The sequence below is a fragment of the Daphnia pulicaria genome, chromosome 2 (assembly GCF_021234035.1).
Source record: "Daphnia pulicaria isolate SC F1-1A chromosome 2, SC_F0-13Bv2, whole genome shotgun sequence".
NCBI lineage: Eukaryota > Metazoa > Arthropoda > Branchiopoda > Diplostraca > Daphniidae > Daphnia > Daphnia pulicaria.
The window spans coordinates 5,901,776-5,924,196 of NC_060914.1; the positions used below are offsets into that span (position 1 = coordinate 5,901,776).

At 39.3% G+C, this 22,421-nt stretch overlaps 3 protein-coding genes across 4 annotated transcripts; 2 read left to right on the forward strand and 1 right to left on the reverse strand.

Annotated features, from left to right (window-relative positions):
* The first annotated feature begins 1,223 nt into the window (after positions 1 to 1,223).
* Positions 1,224 to 3,506, forward strand: LOC124327870 (transmembrane protein 164-like). Its single transcript, XM_046786894.1, has 6 exons — positions 1,224 to 1,697; positions 1,754 to 1,870; positions 1,934 to 2,012; positions 2,283 to 2,383; positions 2,467 to 2,637; positions 2,705 to 3,506. Exons 1-6 carry the CDS (start codon positions 1,362 to 1,364, stop codon positions 2,837 to 2,839), a joined length of 939 nt encoding a protein of 312 aa, XP_046642850.1. The 5' UTR covers positions 1,224 to 1,361; the 3' UTR covers positions 2,840 to 3,506.
* Positions 3,507 to 3,583: 77 nt separating this feature from the next.
* LOC124327661 (adhesion G protein-coupled receptor L3-like) lies at positions 3,584 to 11,334 on the forward strand. Its single transcript, XM_046786656.1, has 22 exons — positions 3,584 to 4,768; positions 5,791 to 6,160; positions 6,227 to 6,339; positions 6,396 to 6,536; positions 6,659 to 6,850; positions 6,920 to 7,249; positions 7,324 to 7,380; positions 7,446 to 7,702; positions 7,778 to 8,029; positions 8,121 to 8,473; positions 8,546 to 8,794; positions 8,870 to 9,005; positions 9,064 to 9,158; positions 9,222 to 9,307; positions 9,379 to 9,404; positions 9,468 to 9,703; positions 9,771 to 9,834; positions 9,901 to 9,986; positions 10,059 to 10,182; positions 10,256 to 10,345; positions 10,435 to 10,663; positions 10,734 to 11,334. Exons 1-22 carry the CDS (start codon positions 4,144 to 4,146, stop codon positions 11,006 to 11,008), a joined length of 4,386 nt encoding a protein of 1,461 aa, XP_046642612.1. The 5' UTR covers positions 3,584 to 4,143; the 3' UTR covers positions 11,009 to 11,334.
* Positions 11,335 to 11,515: 181 nt separating this feature from the next.
* LOC124327556 lies at positions 11,516 to 21,587 on the reverse strand. 2 transcript variants are annotated; one of them, XM_046786514.1, is made up of 4 exons: positions 21,304 to 21,587; positions 19,139 to 20,637; positions 18,704 to 19,066; positions 11,516 to 18,540 (listed from the first exon to the last, which is right to left on the reverse strand). In XM_046786514.1, exons 2-4 carry the CDS (start codon positions 20,508 to 20,510, stop codon positions 11,681 to 11,683), a joined length of 8,595 nt encoding a protein of 2,864 aa, XP_046642470.1. In that variant the 5' UTR covers positions 20,511 to 20,637; positions 21,304 to 21,587; the 3' UTR covers positions 11,516 to 11,680. The 2 variants fall into 2 exon arrangements, with proteins under 2 accessions (XP_046642470.1, XP_046642469.1); XM_046786513.1 differs by having other exon boundaries at positions 11,516 to 18,545; positions 18,697 to 19,066.
* Between the last annotated feature and the right edge of the window lie 834 nt (positions 21,588 to 22,421).

Genomic DNA, 22,421 nt, shown 5'->3' on the forward strand with positions numbered 1-22,421 from the left:
CTTTTCACCCTTTTTCGTGCTGCCTATACCCCCTCTTTTGCCCTTAGGGCCGAAAGGCGAAAGACGAAAAGGGTGAATAGGGGAGAAATTTATCAGATTTTAAGGACCGCCCACCAAAAATGGCGTGGGGTCTGTTTTAAAATGGGGGGAGCCTAACTCAACTTTAAAGTGAGATTACGGGGGGGGAATTATTATTTTAAAAATTAAAAAAAAATACCATGAGAATCAGCGTGAAAAACTGATTCTAATGATATTTTTTTCAAAGGAATCCCTTATTCATGCAAGGACCCTATTGGCAAACGTCAAATTAAATACAATATGACTTGTTAATAAAAATTTGTATGAAAAAATTACCTAGGACTTTTAAACGCCAGCAAAGAATTTTACCAAGACAGGAGGAAAACAATCTTCGTCTGCAACACCCTTGGTAGCCACGGTGCAGTATAGCAGTTTATCCCCTAGGGGCAGGACAAGCAAAACAGAGACTCGGGGTCAGTAGGGATAGGGCTAAAAGGATAGCACATACGAAACCAGTCTTTATCTATGGGAACAGTCTGACTTGGGAATTTAATTCAAACTAAGCCTTAATAATATTGTACAACTATTTGTAGGTTGAATGTTATTTTTTTTTATTTGATAGGTCAGATGTACAATTTGAATTTTTTTTTATAATAAAAATAAGATGTGTCCAATAATGTGTCCAATAGGGCCAATCAGCGTACAGGGTTTTAAAGAGGCTGTACGCTGTTTGGCCCTTTTGGACACAAATGAGATTTCCAAACCTGGCAACGCAGGATGTCCAACTACTCCATAGGAAAACAGAAATCAACGTCGTTGGGTTTGAAAATGACAGATGGCGTGTGTGCTGACGTCATGTGATACATTGTCGACCCCCCCCCCCCCCCCCCACACACACACACACACATACCATACCCTTCTACAGTTACGGCCACGGAGCACAGATTCACCCTGGGTGTCAATTTTGTTCGAGCCACCCACCCACCCTCAGCTGCCTATACCTAGGCCACATGCGTTGCCATTTTACGAAAGTCACATTTTTTAAATTCCTGTTTTCCGCAAAATCACACATAAATGGTCAAGGTTAATTATAACGTGGTGGCCATGGCTGAAAATAAATGAAAATTTTGTGGAAAACAGGAATTTAAAATGTGACTTTCGTAAAATGGCAACGCATGTGGCCTAGGTATAGGCAGCTGAGGGTGGGTGGGTGGCTCGAACAAAATTGACACCCGGGGGAATCTGTGCTCCGTGGCCGTAACTGTAGAAGGCTATGACACACACACAGCAACTGAAGTGCGTGAAAAAAAAAATCCTAAGAGACGGTAGTAGCTACATGGGTCATGGAGTCTGGAGAATATCCAAACAATGTTTTTTACAGTGGAATTGATTTCCAGTTACCTGGAAATGGAGGAAAAGATTGTTCTAATTTCTTGAGTAATTGGCGCAGAGTTCTAGAGTCTATTTTTGCTGTAGCCTTCAGTTGCCTTTTAATTCATTTTGGTTATCAGCGATTAACAGTTCCCCAAAAAACCACAATAATTCGAAAAGATCGTGGAGGCAAGCGATTACTTCTTGTTGTTCTTTGCTTGGTCTTTGGTGTGGAGATAGGCTTTAAGTTTGCCAACCGCTCTGTCATTTTCTTACTGAATCCTTGCCATGTTGCAACCATCTTCCAGGTATGCATAATGTAGAACACTTGAGATTTTAACCTTATTTTATTATTTGAGCACAGATTTATTTATTGGCTGCACCACCTAGTCCACATGTGACAAAATTATTTCGGATCCATTTGAATTTTCTGAATGGAGCTATTCTAGCTTTACTATTTCCAGTTATCAACACACGCTTGGTTAGTTACTATTTTATAATTTCTTTATATAAAGTTTTTTATATACATGTTTATATTTTTCAGCTAACATTTGAGACTGAGACCTATTATGTTCAACATATTGCAATGCTGGTTGTTCCATACTACCTCTTACGTCTTGGAGGTAATTTTGTCTTATTGAACTTGATTGTTTTGTGTCCTTTGCTTAAATTTTTTGGGTGTGTTAACTACTGTGGGTTTTTTTTTTTTTTAACTTGGGTTGCTCATTTACTGGTAACCAACTTTTTCTTCCTGGTTATATCCTTATTGCTGTAAGAAAACAAAGGGGCCAATAAGTGAGAAATCATGTGAGAAATCATACTGTTTAGAAAATCCTAAGAGACCCATAAGCATATCTATTTTAAGAAGTTAATTAATTTCATATTACTCCTAGGGGTTTATACGTTGGAAGACGCACGAGATTTCAGCTGGTCAAGCTTGTCTTATGGTTTAATGCTGCTTTACCACTTTACTGTTCTTCAAATAATTGGAAAGGTAACATATGAAGCCATTGTCTAATATCCCTTTTTCGTATTTATTGATTCTTTGTATGCGTACGTCCTTGGCTTCCCTTGCAGTTGACATCAGTTAATCTCAACAGCATGCTTTGTCCTGCTGTTTCGGATCCTTTTTATGGACAAAACTATCGCGTGGCTGCCATTTTCCATCAGTTCGTAATGGTACCTCTCGTAAGTAAAGGTTACCGTATAGTGGCTTCCTACTTTCTTACACGTCTCTCCTTCACCAAGGTACGTACCTAGTACTCCCATTCAATTCTTGATGAGAAAGTGATTATTTATTTCGTCTTATTTGTAGGTAAAAGACAAGCTGGAACAGGCGATAGAAGCTGACCTTGCGTTCGGTGCCTACCGTACCTCTTCTATTAGTTGCGTTTCCACTTCTTCTAACTTTCACTCGTTAGCTGGCGATAAATCTTCTAAGAAGGAATAGTTTGCCGATAACGCGCGCAGTCCTAACTTTTACAGGGAATGTCAGAAAAAAAAACTCATGAAAATATTGATAGGGAATAATAATGCTTTTTAGTATTATTTGAGAAAACTCGCATTCCAGTATCAGTTTATTGTATTGAAGTAGGTGCTAGCGGAAAAGCTGATGGTGTTTTAATAGTTCCTCAGGCTTCATCTGGCGTATCATATTTTGACTGGCGAAACATCAACTTAGTTGTGATTTGTTTTCCATGAACTAACCTCTCCAAGTATAGAAACATTAGGTGGCCGTATACTTTCTGTCCAATAGCTGTCGAGTCTGAGTTCTTCCTTAATTTATTTAATTCGGCCTTATAGCCATCGGCCAATTACCCAGAACTAGCTGTTTGTTCGCAATCTTTCGTGCATTCGTCACTTATTGATCTATTAGTGGAACTCCTAAATTATTCTAGTAAAAACTAAGTTACGAAATTCAACTGTGTTACGGACGTCTTGAGTCAGAAGTGTGTCGTAATCGATCTCGATCGGAAAAAGTGCTGAAATGTCAAAACACGAAAGAAAAACTGTCACATCATGAATTTAGTCGTCGTGATCTATTTAATGTGCTTTGCTGTGCCATGTCGAAAGCAGAATACATTGTCACATTTGTCAGTGTGACGTCTGGTAACCAACTGATTTAGTCTAGTCAATTAGCGGAGAATATCAAACAAGCCTAAATTTAGGTCATTGATTAGACCTGGGCCATATGTAGTGGGCGCAAAGTATATTGTCGTTAACCATCTGCTTTTAGTTCAAAGAGGATATTATTTTCATTAAGCCTTATCATGTTTTCCTTACAGAAGAAAAACAGTAGGTAGTACACAGGCATACTGTCTACCAGCTGTTTTTCATACTGAAGGGTTTTTTTCTCTCTCCAATCTGTAAACTATGGCGACATAAGGACGGAAAACCATTCGACAGGGTCCGCTTGTCTCGTCATGTTAGTAGGCTTATCAATTCAAACAAACACTGCGAGAGCAGAGGGGCGCACGGTTTAAAGAGAGCGTAAATCAACAGACTATGTTTGCTTGATAATGATGAACACATTGGTGGATGCTTTATGTTTGCGTGATGAACTTACTACCTGTCACTTTATCGGTTGAAAGGTTGCCTCGACGACTTGATTAGGATCACGGTGATATCTCTGTTTGTTTTTTTTTACTTGAGCGTCGAAACACTTAGAGGCAATGTGGCTAGCTGTTGAGATGCGCTATTCGTTTAGCTCGATCATTATTCTGTGACTAAAATTTTTACCAGAAGAAAAAAACCATGTTGGGTTTGATCTTCAACGGTTTCTTGCTAACAGTCAATTTACTTCTACGCGGAGGTAGTAACGTGTGGATACCATCTAACGTGCGACCGCTGGGTTGTTACTCGCCATTCAATTTTCAAGCTGTGATTGCAAACTCAGATGGTACCGAAGTCGGATTATCAGAGTGTTTCATGTGCTACACGAACTTTACACTGCTTCGCGGTGTGCAATGCCTTTGCCTCGAGGACAGAAGAATTGCTGAACTCATCCGTGTGAATGACTCCTACTGTGACATACGCTGCGACGACAACTCTCAACCGAGCAACGTCAATTCTTCGTTCATGTGCGGCGGCAACCTCGGGGCTAATCTTTATTGCAACAAGCAAGCCGGAAATATTTGTCATGCTAATCCGAACCAACCTGCTGTAGAAATCTATCGCGAATTCGACAAGAATCAAGGAAACGGTTTCGAGCTTATGGTTCCTTGTTTGGAGTATGGATGCGGTCAACCCGGTTTCAACGATAAATATCATCTTGAGTATATTGAATATTTTCCAAACTTGAATCCAGAAGATTGTGTTATCTACTGTACTTACATGAAAACTTCTTATGCCCATGTCGGATGGAATCCAGCCGGAAACAGTAAGTGGTTCACACTTCTACAGTGAAAATACGCCAATTGCTCGTCGTTTTTCGACGAAGTAGGAGAATACTCTGAATTGTTAATGATTCACAATGGAATTTTCTCTAAAAATTCAGCAAAAATGTGGTAGTAAGTCATAATATTTCTGGTGGGCTGTTATTTATTATTTAGTTGAAGGCAGAGTTGTACCCAGCGCGCTCAATTTCCGCTTCGATTAACCGCTCATCTGCCTCAATTGCCGCTCTGTGATCATGATCGGTAGTTGATCGATTGGTAGCTAGACCGAATCCACTTTTCAAAAGTGATCGAGATCGGAACAGAGGTGTTTTGAATTGCGATCTATTATTCTACGCCAAAAGACAATTTGATGGAAACAAAATACCCCCCTAAAATTAATAAGCAAATCATGGTATTTTTGATCGGATCCTGGGTTGGTACCGACTACCAAGGGCCGAAGTGGGGAGTAAAAATTTAAAAAAAAGAGCGAGATCGGAAGGGAACAACAAAAAAGCTGATGGGGTACCCGCGGTTGCAAGGGTCCCATAATTTGTTCTTGTCAAAAGGGCCATCGAAGGTAATCAGCATCAAACTGTCAAAGTATTATTCTAATAAAATAATATCAAGACATACAAGAACGTTGGTTTGAAGTTGGGAAAATGGACTTTTATATTAAGGTAAACCAATCTTTATAAAATAATTATCATTTCAAGTCGCGTCTACTAAACAAGTCGACTAAACTACGCACTACTAATTAAAATTACGGTACTCATTCTACGAAAAATTCAATGCTGAAAGGGGTTTTTGTTTTTATTGGCTATCTTTAATCTAGATTGTGTGATACTCCGCCCAGATTGTTTGGGTAAGCTAAAAGAGCAAGATAAATAACGTCACTTATAAATAAGCTAGCTTTATTTATCAAATTACTGCCAAACAATCAAAATAATATTACCGTAGTAGAAATGTTGCAATGGTTTTTGAGGTTATAAAAAGTCATCACAAAAAAAATTGTATAACACCCCAGAATTATATCCGGCATGCGTTTGCTCCAATGCTACGGGAGACCCTTACCTGACCGGCCCGCCATGCGTCCAAGGAACATGCCCTTCTGCACTGAATCCAATGAGATTCAATAACCGAGACGACGGTTATTTGCCGACCAATGGTTATTTGCCGTCATGTGGAAATAAAGATTTAGACGACCCTTATTGGTCTATCTTCTGCACGACGGCGATCGTTAAGGAACCCAATGAAACACAATGCGCGGCTTTTCAAACGCCGTTCGACAGCTCTTGGGACACATGTCCCACTTCGTCAACATCCACACAAAAGGCCAGTTCTTCTTCCTTGACGACCCAACCGCCACAAAACACAAACTGTCCATCGCACAGCAAGTTAGTTCATATATTTTGATACACTGTATATTGTTGGCATAATAAAACATGGTACCATTATTGCAGGTCGTCAATTCTGGGTTCTTATGTGAAATTATGGGAGATGCTAGACGTCGGTTCCTGCTCGAATAACAGTCGCGTTTACAACCGTTCTTGCTACTTCATCGAGTCACTGTCCGGTGAGTCCTAGAAAACGATCAAAATCAACATCATTTTCTAAATGGATTTTCTTCAGAAAATGAGATGGAAAATGTCGACGTTTGGAGGAATGCTTCCTCCAATTACTGCAACAAACATAACCACGGACACTTGCTGGCGATTGAAACGGAAAATGAGAAAAATTTCATCACAGGGGAATTTCTTTCGGCTGGTTTTGGTAGGGTATCGTTAATCGAAATAACTTGTTATTACCTATTATTATTACCTAATATTAATTAATAATTACCTGGACTCGTTCAGATCTAAAAGACTTTTTAAAAATGGGCAAAAATATTTTAGAGGAAGATGAAGGACTCATGCGCCCTTATCTGACCAGCGGCGTAAAAACCAGTCAATCAACAGAGTTCTGGAGTCTGGCGAACAATGCCCAAATTCCGATGAGCAACATGAGTGGCTGGGGTGTTGAATTGCTGAGTTGCGAAGAGGAATATCCTTCCTACCTGATGCTGTACTACAATATGGAAACCCAAGGTTGGTTATCATTCCCGTGTAATCGCTGCTGTCTGCATTATATCACGGATTTGTTATTCATTGTTTCAGGTTATAGCAGCTGGGAATTTACGCGGTTTGAGTTAAGTCGCTATTTCATTTGCGAGTACGCCGAGCCGGAGAACAATGAAATCACTAGCCCTTCAACAACTTCTTCCACAACACCCACAACGACTTTTTCGACAACGTCTACTACAACTCGTTCAACAACTCCTACTTCAACAACTACTCCTTCAACGACACTTTCCTCAACAATTTCTCCTTCAACAACTCCTCCTACAGCAACTTCTACAACCCAATCTTCGTCAACACCATCAACGATGACAGTAACATCATCAACTCCATCTACGCCAACCTCCACTACCACACCAATTCGAAAACGTAAAAACGAAAATTTCCGTGAACGTTATAAAACAATCAATGTCTAATGTTTGATTATACACTTTATTGACAAGGCACAACAACCGAGTCAGTTGTTGACAACACCACACCACCCACAATGGAGACAACACGTGAGAATAATAACAAAATCGGATTCTGGTATTGTTCTCAAATCTTGACGATTTAACCTTTACAGAAGTTACTACGTCAACAACCACATCGACTTTAGTACCTGAATCAAGTTACAAACAGTGCCCGTGTGTCGGAACCGATATCTACCACAGCAACTGGACGATTCCAGCTAACACAACTAAGCACCAGCAATGTAGACCTGGTGCTATAGGCATGGCTTCATGGGCCTGTGGAATGAACGCCAACGGATGTTATTTCCGAACCACACAACCAAATTTTTCCGACTGCTCCAGCAAAGAGCTTAGAGAGATCGCTAATGATGTACGTAAATTTATTCGATTTGATTAGCGCAACATTAAAATATAATAATAAAAATAAAATAATCAACATAAACAGGTAGACAACTATGATACGGAGCTCAGTGCTGTGTGGGATTCGCTTTCCAATTTCACGCAACCAAACGATCTCTATTTTGGTCACGAAATAGAATACATCCTCGGACTGATTGTGGACCTTTTAGATCGACAAGATGAGCAGATGAACAATACCATAAATCATCTCGAGTTTCAGATTAATACCACTCGCACAGGAGCGCATATCCTGGATAATCTTATCTCTCACGACATGCAATGGGATCAGCTAAATCAGGTATGTAAGAGTAATCCGACGACAGATCTTTAAAAAAATTACAGTTGCATCACTTCAATTTCGAAATGGCTTTGATTTGGCATCACTATAGGTTAATCGCTCTCAAACGGCGTTGATTTTACTCAACGTTTCTGAAGACATGTCATTCCGGCTAACGGACGTGGCTGAAGTGGATGGTCGATCATTACGATGCGAAATAAATTTGTCTAACGTCTCTCTCAGTTCGTCCTACTGGGACGGGGGACCGAATGATGTCCACGATTGCTATTTGAATACAATGGCTGCATCCAACGTATTCCAACAGTTTCCGCTTCCGGGTCAATCTTACGACTCCACTTATATCCTGTTGCCGGAAGAAGCGATTGCCGTCGGTCGAACACATAAAGCTGCTGGTCTCCTCATCTCTCATTACATTCTACAGCAACTCTTCCCAGGCCAGAATAGGTTCATTGTCTTTCTTTTAATGCGCATGGATTACCAGATTACCTGTTAGTAATGTCGACTTGTTTGATACAGTGTCGCTGGAGATGAAAAACAGATCAATAGTCCACTGATTAGCTACTCTCTGCGTAACGAAGATGGACGAAATCTGTGGAAAAGTGGTCAAATTCCTGAAAATTCCTTTGTTCAGATTGTTTACAAACACGCGCTAGTGGCAAAAGATCCACCGGTTCAAATTATTCACCGCGAGTTGAACCCTGGGGAAATACCGAGTCCGGTCATAGGATCTGCATTTTGTGCATTTCTTTCCTTCTACGAATCAAGGTAATTGCATAACCAATGTAAACCGACAGAATAATACCTTGACCCATTTTAACTCTATAAATTTGATTTCAACAGTAATGACACTGATCGAATGGCTTGGATTTGGGATGACCGAGGCTGCTCACTGATATCAACCAATCGAACGCACACCCTTTGCAAGTGCAGTCATCTGACGGGATTCTCCACACTAATGGATTTTCACGATTATGCGGTATAGGTCCCATCAAGTTTTTAGTGTACACTAAGGCTTAGACATGATTCAAATACAGGGTGAATCCCGCCCATTGGAAATTACTAGCATTGTGTGCAGTATGGCTTCTGCCATATCATTAGCCATCACTTTTACAGTTCTCACCATTCTCAGGTAAATTCTTCAAATTATTATTTTTTTCTTTCCGTTTGATGTGTATTTTCACTTTCGTATTAGGTCAATCAAGACAGACCGGACCATTATCACACAGCACTTGTGCATTTTCCTAATGATTTCACACATTTTGGCTTTGACAACGTTGGGTACGACAAAGTTGCTCCTTTTTAAAACAAAAAAATTAGGTTAACCCAATTTTAATTCTTTTTGGTTTTAGACCGCCATTATCTAAAATTGGATGATGTATGAATATATTGATTTATTATATGTCTTGTAGAAAATATTATTAATTTTTATTATTATTAGGTAACTTGCGCCGCCATGGGCGTTACCCTTCACTTTTGCCTCTTGGTTTCGTTCATGTGGATGGGGATCGAAGGGGTTCGCCTATGCCGGATGGTTATCTACGTCTTCAATTTGTATAATTGGACTCTCTACTACATCCTAGCCGCTAATATTGTCCCATTTATCATCGTCGGCTCCACCATTCTTGCAGCTTATTGTACTACAGGAATAATCCCGGCTTATGTTGGCGACGAAACGTAACGTATATCAGATCAAATAGATTGACATAGACGCTTGATTTGAACCCCAAAAAATCGATTGCAGTTGTTGGTTGAATGGTGATAACTATAAATGGAGTTTTGCTGGCCCAGTCGTTGTCATTATCATCGTATGCAACCCTTATTCATTCTTTAAAATTTCTAGACTCATAAGACCGTTTAAATTTTTAATTTAGGCGAATGTTTTATTTGCCGTAATTGCTGTTCGCTCGTCGTGGAATCTGAAGCAGAATATAGATCGATCTCTGGAAGAAAAAATCAGGTGAGTTATTCTTCAGTTGTTGTTTTCATTCAATCGAAGTAAAAATAATTAATCATAATATTTCGATTTCAGGAATGCTGCTGCATTGTCATTATCGTTGACTTGCTTGCTTGGTATCTCTTGGCTAACTGGCTTCTTCCTTTACATGGAGACACAAGTCTTTGAATATATTTTCACAATTACAAATGGTTTACAGGTATTGTAGTTTTTCACCATAAAATTATTGTTTTTCTGGTACGTTTTCAAATATAACGAACCCATTTTTATAGGGAGTAACGATAATGTTATTTCGGTGTGTGTTTAACGACGAAGTTTCCACCGCCATAAAAGAACGTTGGAGACGCCATAAAAGTAATAGGGTAAGCCTTTTTTCTGCCAAGTTAGTGGTGTGCTAATCAAAAAATTTCATATCTTAAAAAATGTCGTTCCTTCTCATTCTCTATTTTAGTTGGGAAAATGGTCGTCAACCATGACCAATAATACAAACTCCCAGCATCGCAAATCAGTTGCCGATACTGACAACAACCCTAGAGTCAACAAAAAGCTAACTCAAACCAACAGCCGATTATCTACCTTGTCAAATGCTACCAAAACTACAGATGTGACCTACGCTTCCAGTACCAACATTCATCGTCCCGAACGAACTCACCGAAAAAATAATATTCGTACTTTTTCAGGTGGGTTTTCTCAAATAATCAAAATGATTAATGCAAATGCTTTGATTGTTATATCTGTAATATATGATAGGAACCGAGTTCTCGGAGACAGAGTACAGTTCAGAAGCCCGTGGTTCGTTCAGCAGTACGGGATCATATCGTCATAATTTAGGAAAGCAGCAAGAATCCGCTGGTAACAGTGGGGCTCGGGAATCACGACGTGTCAGCTTTTTCTTCCAGGAACACACATTACCCTCCACCTCAATTTCTCCTGATATTCCCGAAGAAATTTCTGAACATGCAGCTACCAGCAGACGGACCAGAAATCTAACGTTTTATAAACAGGACCCGTCCGTTTTTTTCTGACCACAGAATCGATGAATACGACATTAATCACGAAACTATTTTCTACATTTCATTAAAATGTATGTATCTCTCATAGGAACTGCTTTCCTGGAAAAAAATCATTTGTTATTGTTTTCACTCCTTTCATTTATTATCCCATAACACCAACCCTTCGAATATAAATCATTTATCATCGCTACGCTTCCCTTATTTTCATAGTACTACTGTATACATTTAAGTTGCACAATTATTTTCGCTATTACCATTCCGCTTCCTAGTATCTACTCGCTCATTATTTTCTACATTATAACACGAAAAGAACTTTCAAAATACGACAGTAGCTAAAACAAAGATTGTTTTTATCGTCGATGTACCTCCTTTTGTAAACGAGGTATGAAGAAGGATAAACAAAAAGTTTGAGACAATTACTTGTATTATAAATTATAATTACAGGTTATAATACGCTTCATGTTTTACTGCTCGCCTTTTTCACACCTATTGTTTAGAAACTAATATGATGTAGTACCGGTAGTAAATCATGTATTTTTAAAAGACACGGAAGTTGCTTACACTTCGTTTATCATCATGTTGGTGATTTACTGTTTACTTTGAGTAATTGGCAACAATGCTCTTCACAGAACAAAAAATCAAATAATTTCCTCAATTAACACCCGCGCATTCTGTAATTGTTGATTATGGTCTGTGTTTTACGTTACTTGAATCTCCGAAACTTTGATTGGAGCTTTTAGATAATTTGCAAATGGCTTTGATAGCGTCGATCGGCTCCATTTTTCCTATTGCGCTTCGAATTCTTTGGCGCCCGTAGTCAGCCCACGTGAAGTCTTTCCGGGTCAAGATGGTTTCTACCACGTACAAGATGTCAGAGAAACCTCCCATGAAAAGTAGGTTTTTGCAAATTTCAGATGGTAATTTGAAACCGAGTAACCCTTGAATTGCCGGTATTGTGGCAGCTGCCAGCTCTTGAACTCCTGGTATTGAGGCAACGGCTCCGGCGCCAATAGATGCGAGGGCACCAACGATGAAGAGTGATGCGAATAATGACGCCTTTAAAACTCTTTTAAATGTCCATTCCCGATTCTTAATGTCAATAATGCGATCAAATCCTCCAAGACTAAATACATACAGTTCACTGGAAACAAATCGAATCACTTTATTTGACTCTTTTCTTATGTCACGATCGATAAAGTCGAGGAAGAAATCAGGGGTGATGGTTTTCTCAGCGTAAACAGATCGACGGCTTGTCAAGAATTCCATAATATTTTCACCTTCTGTATGGTATTCTGCCATTTTGTCAACTTTTTTCTTTAAGTCGTCTACAGATATGTTCGACACTCGAGCGCCAGATATGACGTGGGCAGCCATCAAATCTCCCAGCATATCTCGATACGGTTTGCAAGGTAACAAAATGATGGCTTTGAGACATTGGGGTGTATCCTTCGACATTAGCCACTGTTGTCTGACTATTTCGGCGAGGAATTTTTTTCCCACCAAACGCATGACCGTGTCAGCATACGCTGGGCAGTCAGGATACTTGAAATCTTTATTGAAGTCTGGTACAAGATAGCCTTGGTCATTTATTATTTTTTGAGCGATCAGTTGATTCCAAATCCCTCCGTGTTCGTATTGATTGATTGAAATTTGACGCAGGTCATCAATTCCCAGTTGACCGAACGATTCAAGGTTCACGTCTTTGAGTTTGTCGAGGTCAAGTTGTGCGATTTTGTTTGATTCGAAAAGTTTCTTATTTTCGCTATACTCAGACGATAGAATGCGTCGAACGTACTTTTTACAAAACATGAGCTTTTTTTGTTTTTCCAATTCTTGGCGACTTTCATAGGTCGGGTTGTAAAGGACGTTGAGACAATTAGTTTTGTGATTAAACGAATTTCCGCCAAAATCTAAGATCATTGCATTTCGCTTATCAAGTTTCGATTGTATTAATTCCAGTTTTTCTTCTGAAATGATGACACATTTCATGTTAACGCACTCCTTTGGAGAATTTAAGGCTTTGGTATCGACTAATTTCTTCCAGAACGCCTTCCTGGTGCACGGAATCAAATTAATTTTTTCCAGTTTCTTTTCAATGTCCTTTTCATCCCGAGATTTATAAAAAACAGATTTTAGTTTGTTTTCTAACGAAGCGTTGACGCCGTAGTCGTCGGCTATTTTGTTTATTATTTTGCTTCGAATGTCGTTACTTGAGATTTTGGACTTGCCCATAACAACGTTCGGAATGGTATCGGGATCGTTGAGTTTACAGGCAATGCACTTGGATTTGATCAGATAACTAAAATATTCGTCCACTTTTTCGAGGCGAATTTTACGTCTTTTCAGTTCTTCGTTTTCTTTCTGGTTGTTGATGAAGTTCTCAATTTTTTTTGAATATTTTCCAAAAAATCCGAGATCTTTCGGGATGTCACTTACAACTTCCCTGAAATTCGAAATAGAGCAGTAGTTGCCTAGCAACCACTGAATAGAGCTTAAAAAATATTGAAGTATTTCAATGTTGTTTTCTTTCTGTTCCTTGTAGCCATCGACGGGATAAAATGAAAGGGTTTGGTTAGGTTTTATCTCGGATTGATGAATTAGACTGAAAGAAATTTGCATTTTGATGTGGTCATTCAAAATTGACTCCGTATGTCGTAACATGCAGATGAATTGATTTGTTTTGCTTTCTTCTTTTTCGTTTTTCATTTCCTTGAGCAGAATAAAAGCACGATAGTAAAATGCGGCTGGGTAGAAAAAGTTTTCAGTTGAATTTTGTAGGTTATTCAAAATGTTTGTGGCTTGACTTGCTTCTTTTTCGGAATTTTCGGAACTTTTCATTGTCAAGTGTGTGGCAATGTTGACTCTACGGGCCGGCGTCATCCAATTGGGAATATCAACAATTAAAGTCTCAAAATTAAAATTATTTTTTTTTGGTTTTAAATCAAAACATTTCAAGTCGTAATCTGTTTCGTCTACCCACAAAGCCCATTTGTCAAGAATGCTGTCATGGAAGACCTGCTTAAGCAACTTGTCATCGTCCAGTAGTTGGACGATTTGATTTTCGCATTGTTTATGATTTTTTTTAATTTCCCCGAATTTTTCTTTGACTTTCCTTTCGGAGAAATTATTGGTGTAATTTTCAAATAAATCTTCAAGCATTTTAAGGTGGTTGAAATCTTTTTCCAAACGTGAAATTCGTTGAATCTCCTTCCATTCTCTAACCTCTTTCATGACAAAAATTTTCTCAGCCCCCCATTCTTCACTTGTGCCCGACTCCTCCGTTTGGTCAATTTGTTCCTCGCACAGGATGAGGATTCCACTTCCTGGTTGTCCTTTTCTTGCCGCTCGACCCATCGCTTGTTCCTCGACTCTTTCATTATCCACAAAATTAGTCAAACAAATGTGCAGACCTCCGTTGGCTTCTAGATTTTCACTGATTTTGATGTCCGTCCCTCGGCCGGCCAAGTTGGTGGCGACGATTACGTGTCCGACATCCAGTTCAGAATATTCAAAAGCAAATTTCTCGTAATCACGAGTGTAGCGATGGATGCGCTTATTATTGTCTCTGAGTTCTTTGATTGCAGATATCAATTGTTTATGAACTATGTTGACCTCTTTAATGGATCGACAAAAGATGACGATGGAACGATTTTGGCCAATGATCGCCCAACGGGTTTCTTCAGTAATAACCTCCTTCCATTTTTCATTTGTCTTCAGTAATCTAGTCGGTTTAAAGCGGAAACGTTTAGGGAAAGCAGGTGGAACAGTTATTAAATCGCATTCATATTTCTTTTTCAAAAATTCCTTTTCTGGCTGGGAGCCCAGGGTTCCCGACACACCTGCAAAATAAATATATTTTTTAATATATTTTGCGTTGGAGATGAACACTGCTTTGAGACTCTGCAACGTCAATTTGCATCCTTCCTTTAGCTGAAGGAATTGGTGCAGGGCTCCGCCCCATTGCGAATTGGATTGATCCGTCCCCGTCTCCGGATCGATGATGATCACTTGCGGATTCAGATCGGGACTTGAGTCTGATCGGTCATGGTCAATGACGTAGTCTACGTCTTGTTTGAGCTCCAGTGCCCGCCTTGCGTTATCCAGCCAAGCGTCCAGGTGTCTTTCGACGAAATCCAACAAATGATCCGGTATGCGAACGTGACGCTCGCGCTCTACTATTTGACGGAAATAGAAAACGATTTTGGGATTAAGTTTGGGATTAACTGTGTAGTTGATCTTTTCTTCCGTAATTTCACTGAGTTCCCTAAACAGCAAACGTCCTTGTCGGTCGATAACTTTTTTCTCAATCAGATGTTCCCATAACGCATTTCTTTTCGATTCCTTTTGTCCCAATGGACCGTGAATATTTTCCAAATCTTCTTCTGTTATTTGGCCGTAGAGGTCATACAGGATTTTGGATTTGATTATTTCCACTGAATGGTGTTGTATTTTTCCCCAAATGAAAACGTAAAGAGATTCCAGCATCTCCATACCGGGGATGTCGTGCGACAGGTAGAGCATGTTGTTACCACCATCCAGCAACATGCAATCCACTTCGTCGATGATGCCATACACCATCTTTCGGCCACCTTGTATGTCGCGATGGTAAAATGTGTCCAGCAAATAATCTCGCTGAAAATTTACAAGTTGCCCATAAACGACGTCCATGTTATAGGCCTTTTTGCGCTCGTCTACATTTTTACTGCAGTTGTTTGCCACGGTGACGTTAAAAAACTCGTAAAGTTCCTTCAGTCCTCCTTCATTAACTGGCAGATTAGAATCACGAAGAGCAAGGACGTCGTTACTGGTGATGACGTCTACCTGATGATTCACTTTTTTATTGTTTGGATGAAAACGATCTGAAAGTGCAAATCCAATGGCAACCCCGGCCACGATAATTGATTTGCCTTCACCTGTCGATACCTGCGCTAATGTTTTATGAAGACCGGAACATCCGTTAGATAGTAAAGCCATGATGGCGAATTTCTGTGTGTCACGCAGTTGGAATCCCATGGTGAAATTGACGGAGTATTCGAAAACGCAAAGAAAAGCTTCCGTCCAGCATAAACCTTTCTTTGCCTTTTTAGAAATGAATTCAAACACAAATTCTTTTCGTTTTTCGTTTCGTTGTTCGTTTTTCATCTTGATTTTTTCTTTTTTCAAGAATTTGTATTTCATGGATTCCGAACTATTTACCTTTGTTTCAATTTTTTTAGTCGTCTTGTTTTCCGGATCTTTTCCCTCCATTTCAGCAATAATCTCGTTCAAACTTTTCGGGTTCAATTTAGAATTCTCTCCTGGGGTGTTTAGAACTGTATCGCCCATCGTCAATTTCTTGTCACTCATCAATTTAGCTAGCAATTTGTTTTCGTTTTTGTATTCCAGATCCAGTAAAAAAAATGAAACGTATTTTCGCTCGTTAACTAACCAATCTTCTACTTTTTGCTTGTCAACCGACCAATTTTCTACTTCTTTCTTCAAAAATGCGCTTCTCTGTTTGTAGAATAAGTTAATTACAGATAATGGACCAAAGCCTTCTCTGGTCAAATCGCATTTTACTTCTTCAAAAACTGTTAACATCCGTAATAGTTTATCGGGATCTAAGAAAAACAAAATGTCACTTTCCTCTTTTCTCAATGCAAATTCAGTGAACATTGAAAGTACTCGGTTGTGACGCATCAAATGTTTACGCACTACTCTTCTCCATGTTTCTCTCTCGGTGAAATGCTTCCATAGCTTCTCCAACCGTTCTTCCATTTCTAATAGAATAAATTCGCATTCCCAGTCGTTTGGTTCATTCTTTTCCACGATGTGCAGGTAAAATAAAGGACTTATATTTCGGGCGTTGTAGTACTCAATCCACTTTGCTAGTGCAATGATTGCGGATGCAAGTTTTTTTGCATCTACTTGACTGTTCAGGTTGTTTAATCGGTCCAAGAGAAGTTGAGATAGTTTGGCTGGTGTCTTGTTTCGGGGATTGAACTTCTCAATGGAAGTGATAACTCTATCCTTTTGATCAATGTCTGTATTTCTAATAAGAGACATTAATTTGGTAAAACTTTCTGAATCGTAACTTTGTTCTTCAGCTTTAAAAGAGAACTGTCGAAACCAATCACAATTATTGTCTTCAGATGAAAGTCTTTTCCATTGACTGTTGCCTTCGCATAATATGTAATATTCAATGTCATTTAATGGATTTATTTTTTCTTTCTCTTTGAAAAATGATAAGCCATGGTATTTATAAACGTGGATTGCAATTTTAAACATCTCTGCCAACATTTCTAGTTCGGCGAATCCCAGTGTACCTGTCGGTGACTCGATGTATCTGGTGTATTCGTCTTTCAAATCTTTGTTGTTTTTCCAGTTTGATTTCTCTTCTAGTAATTGCTTTTTAATTTTTTTTGAATCATGCCCAATGCTGCCCCATGCCTTCTTCCACTCATCATCGTCGTATTTTGAGTCGAGAAATTCATCGTCGTCGCTATGGCCGTTCAAGTTCAACCAGTACAATACTTGTGTCTCTTTTCCCTTCAACGGCTGATACTTTGCTATGATGTTTTTTATCAATTCGCCTCTTTTAGCACACGCCATCGGGAAAATGTTGTCATTATCTACTCGCAAAACGAACATGACAACGCCGTTGTAGGTTTTGGCTCTGCTGGAGTCTTCTTCACGGATGTGTTTTGCAATCAGTTTGCGGAACTTGTTAGTGTCCTTGCACACGTATTTACCATCCGAATTTAATTGGCCGAAAAGGCAGTGAAGAAGACTGTCAGTTCCATCCTCTGTCGGCAATACATCGAGACAGTTGGAACTGACGACATTTTCATTCCAAACGGGGCGGCGACCGATTATTTTGGGCTTCGGAAACGATCGTGATGGATCAAACGCTGGTCTAAAGTATTGTTCAATTTTCTCAAATTGCTGCTCTTGTCGACGCTGAGCCATGAGCTGATGGTGTTGAATCTGTTGATGGATCTTGTTTTCCGTTGCTTTTATCATTTCTTCTTTGCTCATGGAATGATGTTTTGCATGATTGGATAACATCTCTTGGAGGGACTCTGTCAATTGCTTTCGTGCGTCTATTTGGTTGAGGTGACGGACGAGACTTTGACGAATGACTGCCTTCTTCTGGTGGACTGAATCCACCAGCATCACTGCCAAGTCGCTGGCAGAGTATTTAGAGACGGATAATTTGGCATACATTTTCTTCTTTTCTTCCTGATATTTCACGTATAAATTTTCACCTTCTTTTTCTGCTGGTTCCTTCTCTACGCCCAGTTGAATTGTGATCTTCTCGTCTTTTTCAAACCCGTAGAAATATCCACCGCCGTTTGCGACTGTTTGGGTAAAAGCAACGTCACCTGTTAATTTGCCAATATTTCCGTTGGGACACGAAGCCTCGTAGACTCCCAATCGCTCAGCCGTCAATTGTTTCCGTCTTGTATCCTTGCCCGTCAAAGGAATCCCGGATGTCATAGACGATTCCCCGACAATGTTCACTTCGATCTTGCCACCGTATCCACCTTGCCCGGCTTTGCCCCCTGTTAATCAAAGAAAAGATATATGCTTTCCTTGAGAAGACATTTATCATGTTATCATTCAAAGAGAAAAGTCAAAATAGTCAAATATCAACGTGAATGATAATGCAAAAAAACCGTTTAGAAATAAATAAATGAAAGAACACCATTTTTTGGTAATTGGTACCTCTGATTAAAAAGAGTGTCTGCCCTTCTTCTTTCCCCCTATACAATATTGCCGTGATTTCACTGCCGTTGTTCGCCGTGCCGCTGATGAGAAAATCGCCCTTGTGCCCTGGCAGAACATCTTTGTCTCTTGTTCGATTTTCTCTTGGTAAGATTTCTTTTAATGTTGTCAATACGGTTCCCATTGCCTTTTCATCACCCGTCGATATGGACGGAAAATAATTTTTAAATTTTTCCTCGGTCCATTTGTAAGCCGCACTTCCGTCACCTCCGTCCGATACGATCGTCCATTTCTGGCCGTTTACTATTTCGTTGCAAACGACGTGCACGTTGCCGCCACTCTCACCCGCTTGACAAGGTTTTCCTAAATTAATGATCAAAATTCATGTTAACATTTTAGACAGGAATTGAAGAAAATAGCAACAAGTTCTCTCACCCATCGGTTGATGTTGAGCATTTTTTCCGGATACGTTCCAACAAAATCCGGTCCAAGTCTGTGCATTATTGTCAGTGATGTCATCGACGATGAGCTTGTCGGTGACAATGCCAATGTTTATTCCGTGCCAGATTTCATTATCCAAGTCACAATCGATGTGGACGGATTTCAATCCAACGATTTTGATTTCTTCGACATCCGGATGTTCGTCTTTCAATTGTTTCATTAGCTGAAGCATTTTGCTGACGAAAATGGCGATTCCTTTAATGAAAATGATTTGCTTTCCGTCTTCTTCCTTGTAATTGATTTCAGTTTCGGGTAACAAGAATTTCTTGTACATTTCTTTTGTCAGAATTCGCAATTTCGGGGTCCACTCGACGTCTTTCATTAGTGACGAGGCTTTTTGATAACGTTGAAACCATTCAAGTGTTAGACTTGGCGTTGTCTGGCTGCCGTCAGTCTGGAGAATGCTTTGTGACATTTTCTCGACTAGTCTGTGAAACGACTCTGGCCATTCAGTGTCAGTTGTATTTTCAACCACCATCAAGTTCTTCTCCAGAATGGCTTGCAAAATCTCTTCCTTTCTGACGCTAGCCAGGAAATCGTTCTTAGAACAACTGACAAACATTTCCACCAGTTTTTTAACTAATAATTCCTCGCCAGTATTGCCATTGCATTCTTCGTTATTTTGGGGATTCCCTAGCTGCAACAGCATTTTTTCAAATACATTTTTGTCTTCATTAACAAAAGTCAAGAAATCATTTAGGTCAATAATGAATTTTTCGTGTTTCTGGCCGTTGGTTTCATCCTTGACGATGTCGCTCAGACATCGGGAGAACATCTTTTCAATGCACGATGTTTTAAATTGAGTCAAGTAGCAGTTGACAGAGACGGTGAAACGTGGCGTGTTTGTAAACAGATCTTCCTGTTCGAAAACAAGTTTAAGATATCGACACTCCTCGTCGCACCAGTTTCGCAGTGGCAATGCCACGTCTTTTACCTTAGAACGAATGTCCTCAAAACAATTTATGGAATCCAATAGTTTCAAGTCATTAGACATATCCTTGGTGATATCGTTATTGCAATTGTCCAGGTATTCAAAAGCCTTTTTTAAACTTTTTTTCAGCCACATTTGCAATACCGTTTGGACATATGGCATCTCAAACCCAGTTTTTTCCAAACAGGAAAGTGGGCGTCCCAGTTTGAACTCGATGTGTTTGACGGCATTTTCATAAGTTTTATTAGTGCCATCTTGATCGATCTCCATCCATTCTTTTATTTCCCTGGCAACCTCTTCTTTGGTAGTTAATGTATTATTCGTCGTTGAACGGGTGGAGATGGGATTTGAGCTACTTCCGGTGTCTTCACTCATCTTAAAACTTGGAGAATTGTTTGGTGCAGAATGAATCAATCAGATTATCGTTTCAGTTGACGGTGCAATCAACGCAACGTTATTTGATTTGATTGATACGGCTACCAGAAGAAAAAGCTACAAAAATCTAAATAAAATTAGACCACAAATTAATTATATCAACCGATTGGGAATGATTGCTTATGATCTAAAATAAAGAAGAATCATCAAAGAAAATTCGTATTTACAAATAATGCGCAATATTGGCATTTGACATTAACATTTATTATAAATTGAACCAGGATTTTCTTTATTTTAAACTAAACTTTTGTAACGAGCGCGAAAGCCCGTGACACTATAACTCACGAGTATTAAAAGTGTTAACTTTCTATACGAGTCGAAAATTCTGATTGATACTGAATGTAAAGAACTAGCCTACTGTATATCAATCTACATTTGTGTATGCCACGTATATTTATTCGTAAAACACAAGCGATTGAAATTTTCAAGGACGACATTTTCTTTTTAAAAGCGACACTCAAATTTTACGCTAGACGAGTTTTATGCGATAGGATGACATTTCAATTTGTTTAAGTAACTGCTGACTTAAACCGGTTTTTGCTTCACTAGCACCGCAGGCTATATATTGTAGTTGAATCGCCATCGCTTTATTTTTATTACCGGATGACCATTTACGAAATTTCTCTAAATGTCTCCAACATCCCAACACCAGTTTAAACCAAAAGTTTCCTTATCTCTGAACGCCCTTGAACACAAAATATAAGAAAAAGAAATAGCTAAAAATGTCACTTACCAAAATTGATTGAAATGATCTGTAAGCTGGTAAAATTACTAGATGTGCAGGCAAAGATGTTTGGTTAACTGAACACTTATTGGGTGCTGGTTACGAATATTCGCCAAATAATTCGCTGCTGCTGCCAGTAAAGACAAACTTCGTTTTGTGTCAACCGTCTGCTTCCAAAGGGTCTGAAAGACTACAGCCCGTCTGACGAAGTTTTCGACAATATCGTTACGAATATCTTGCGTGACCTCCAGTTTTCGCCATTGGCTAGCTGTGCATCTTAGTGGCAAGCCGTAAAAGGCGATGGGCCTTGCGGGAGTGTATCACATGGCATGGCAACGTCCGCGACACATTTTCCTATTATAGTTTAAATGAGTGTTTGCAGTAATGTCCTACTGCTACTTTGGTTGATAAGAGAAAACAAAAACAGGCTGCGCACTTCCTTTTTCGGTTTATCAAAACATCGTCGGGTTTGATCACTTCCGTTAGCTGTAAGAAAAATACTTGATATTGTAATATCACAGCCAAGCCATTGAATCATTTGAATTCAAAACAAATTTGTCCTAACGTTCAATTTCTTCTTGTGGTGTAAATGTCTAGACAAGTTAACACGGCGCTTAAAGCGGAAAGCCGCAAACCCCAAGCTTAATAAAATAGCCTAATTCATGTTTCTTCAGAAAAATACCCTTCAATAACCTCACTTAGTTTTCTTTCACTGCTAATTATATATGTATTTTTGTGAAAAGGGGGAAATTATTTGCATTAAATTCTTTACTTTCTCTTTTTTATTAAAATTTTGTATGGTAGTTGAGATTACGAGTTTTGTTTATCAACACATTCGCTGATGGTGCATAGTGGGTTTTCTTTCGTCGATGGCATTGAAAAACGAGTCAGATTGTTTGTTTACTTACTGCAGTCCGCTGCGGTCAGCTCTTCTCGCAACCCAAAGCGCCCGGAGACATGCACACAATCTCTTCTCTTTTTCGAACCATGTAATAAAAGTTTAACTAGAAAATTCCAGCATTCAAGGCACATGATAATGCTCAAATGTTGGTTGTATATACAAACACTTAACAGACTGATTTTGAGATGAGTCTCGAGATGAGTACGAGAACGATCCTGCCCTTGTT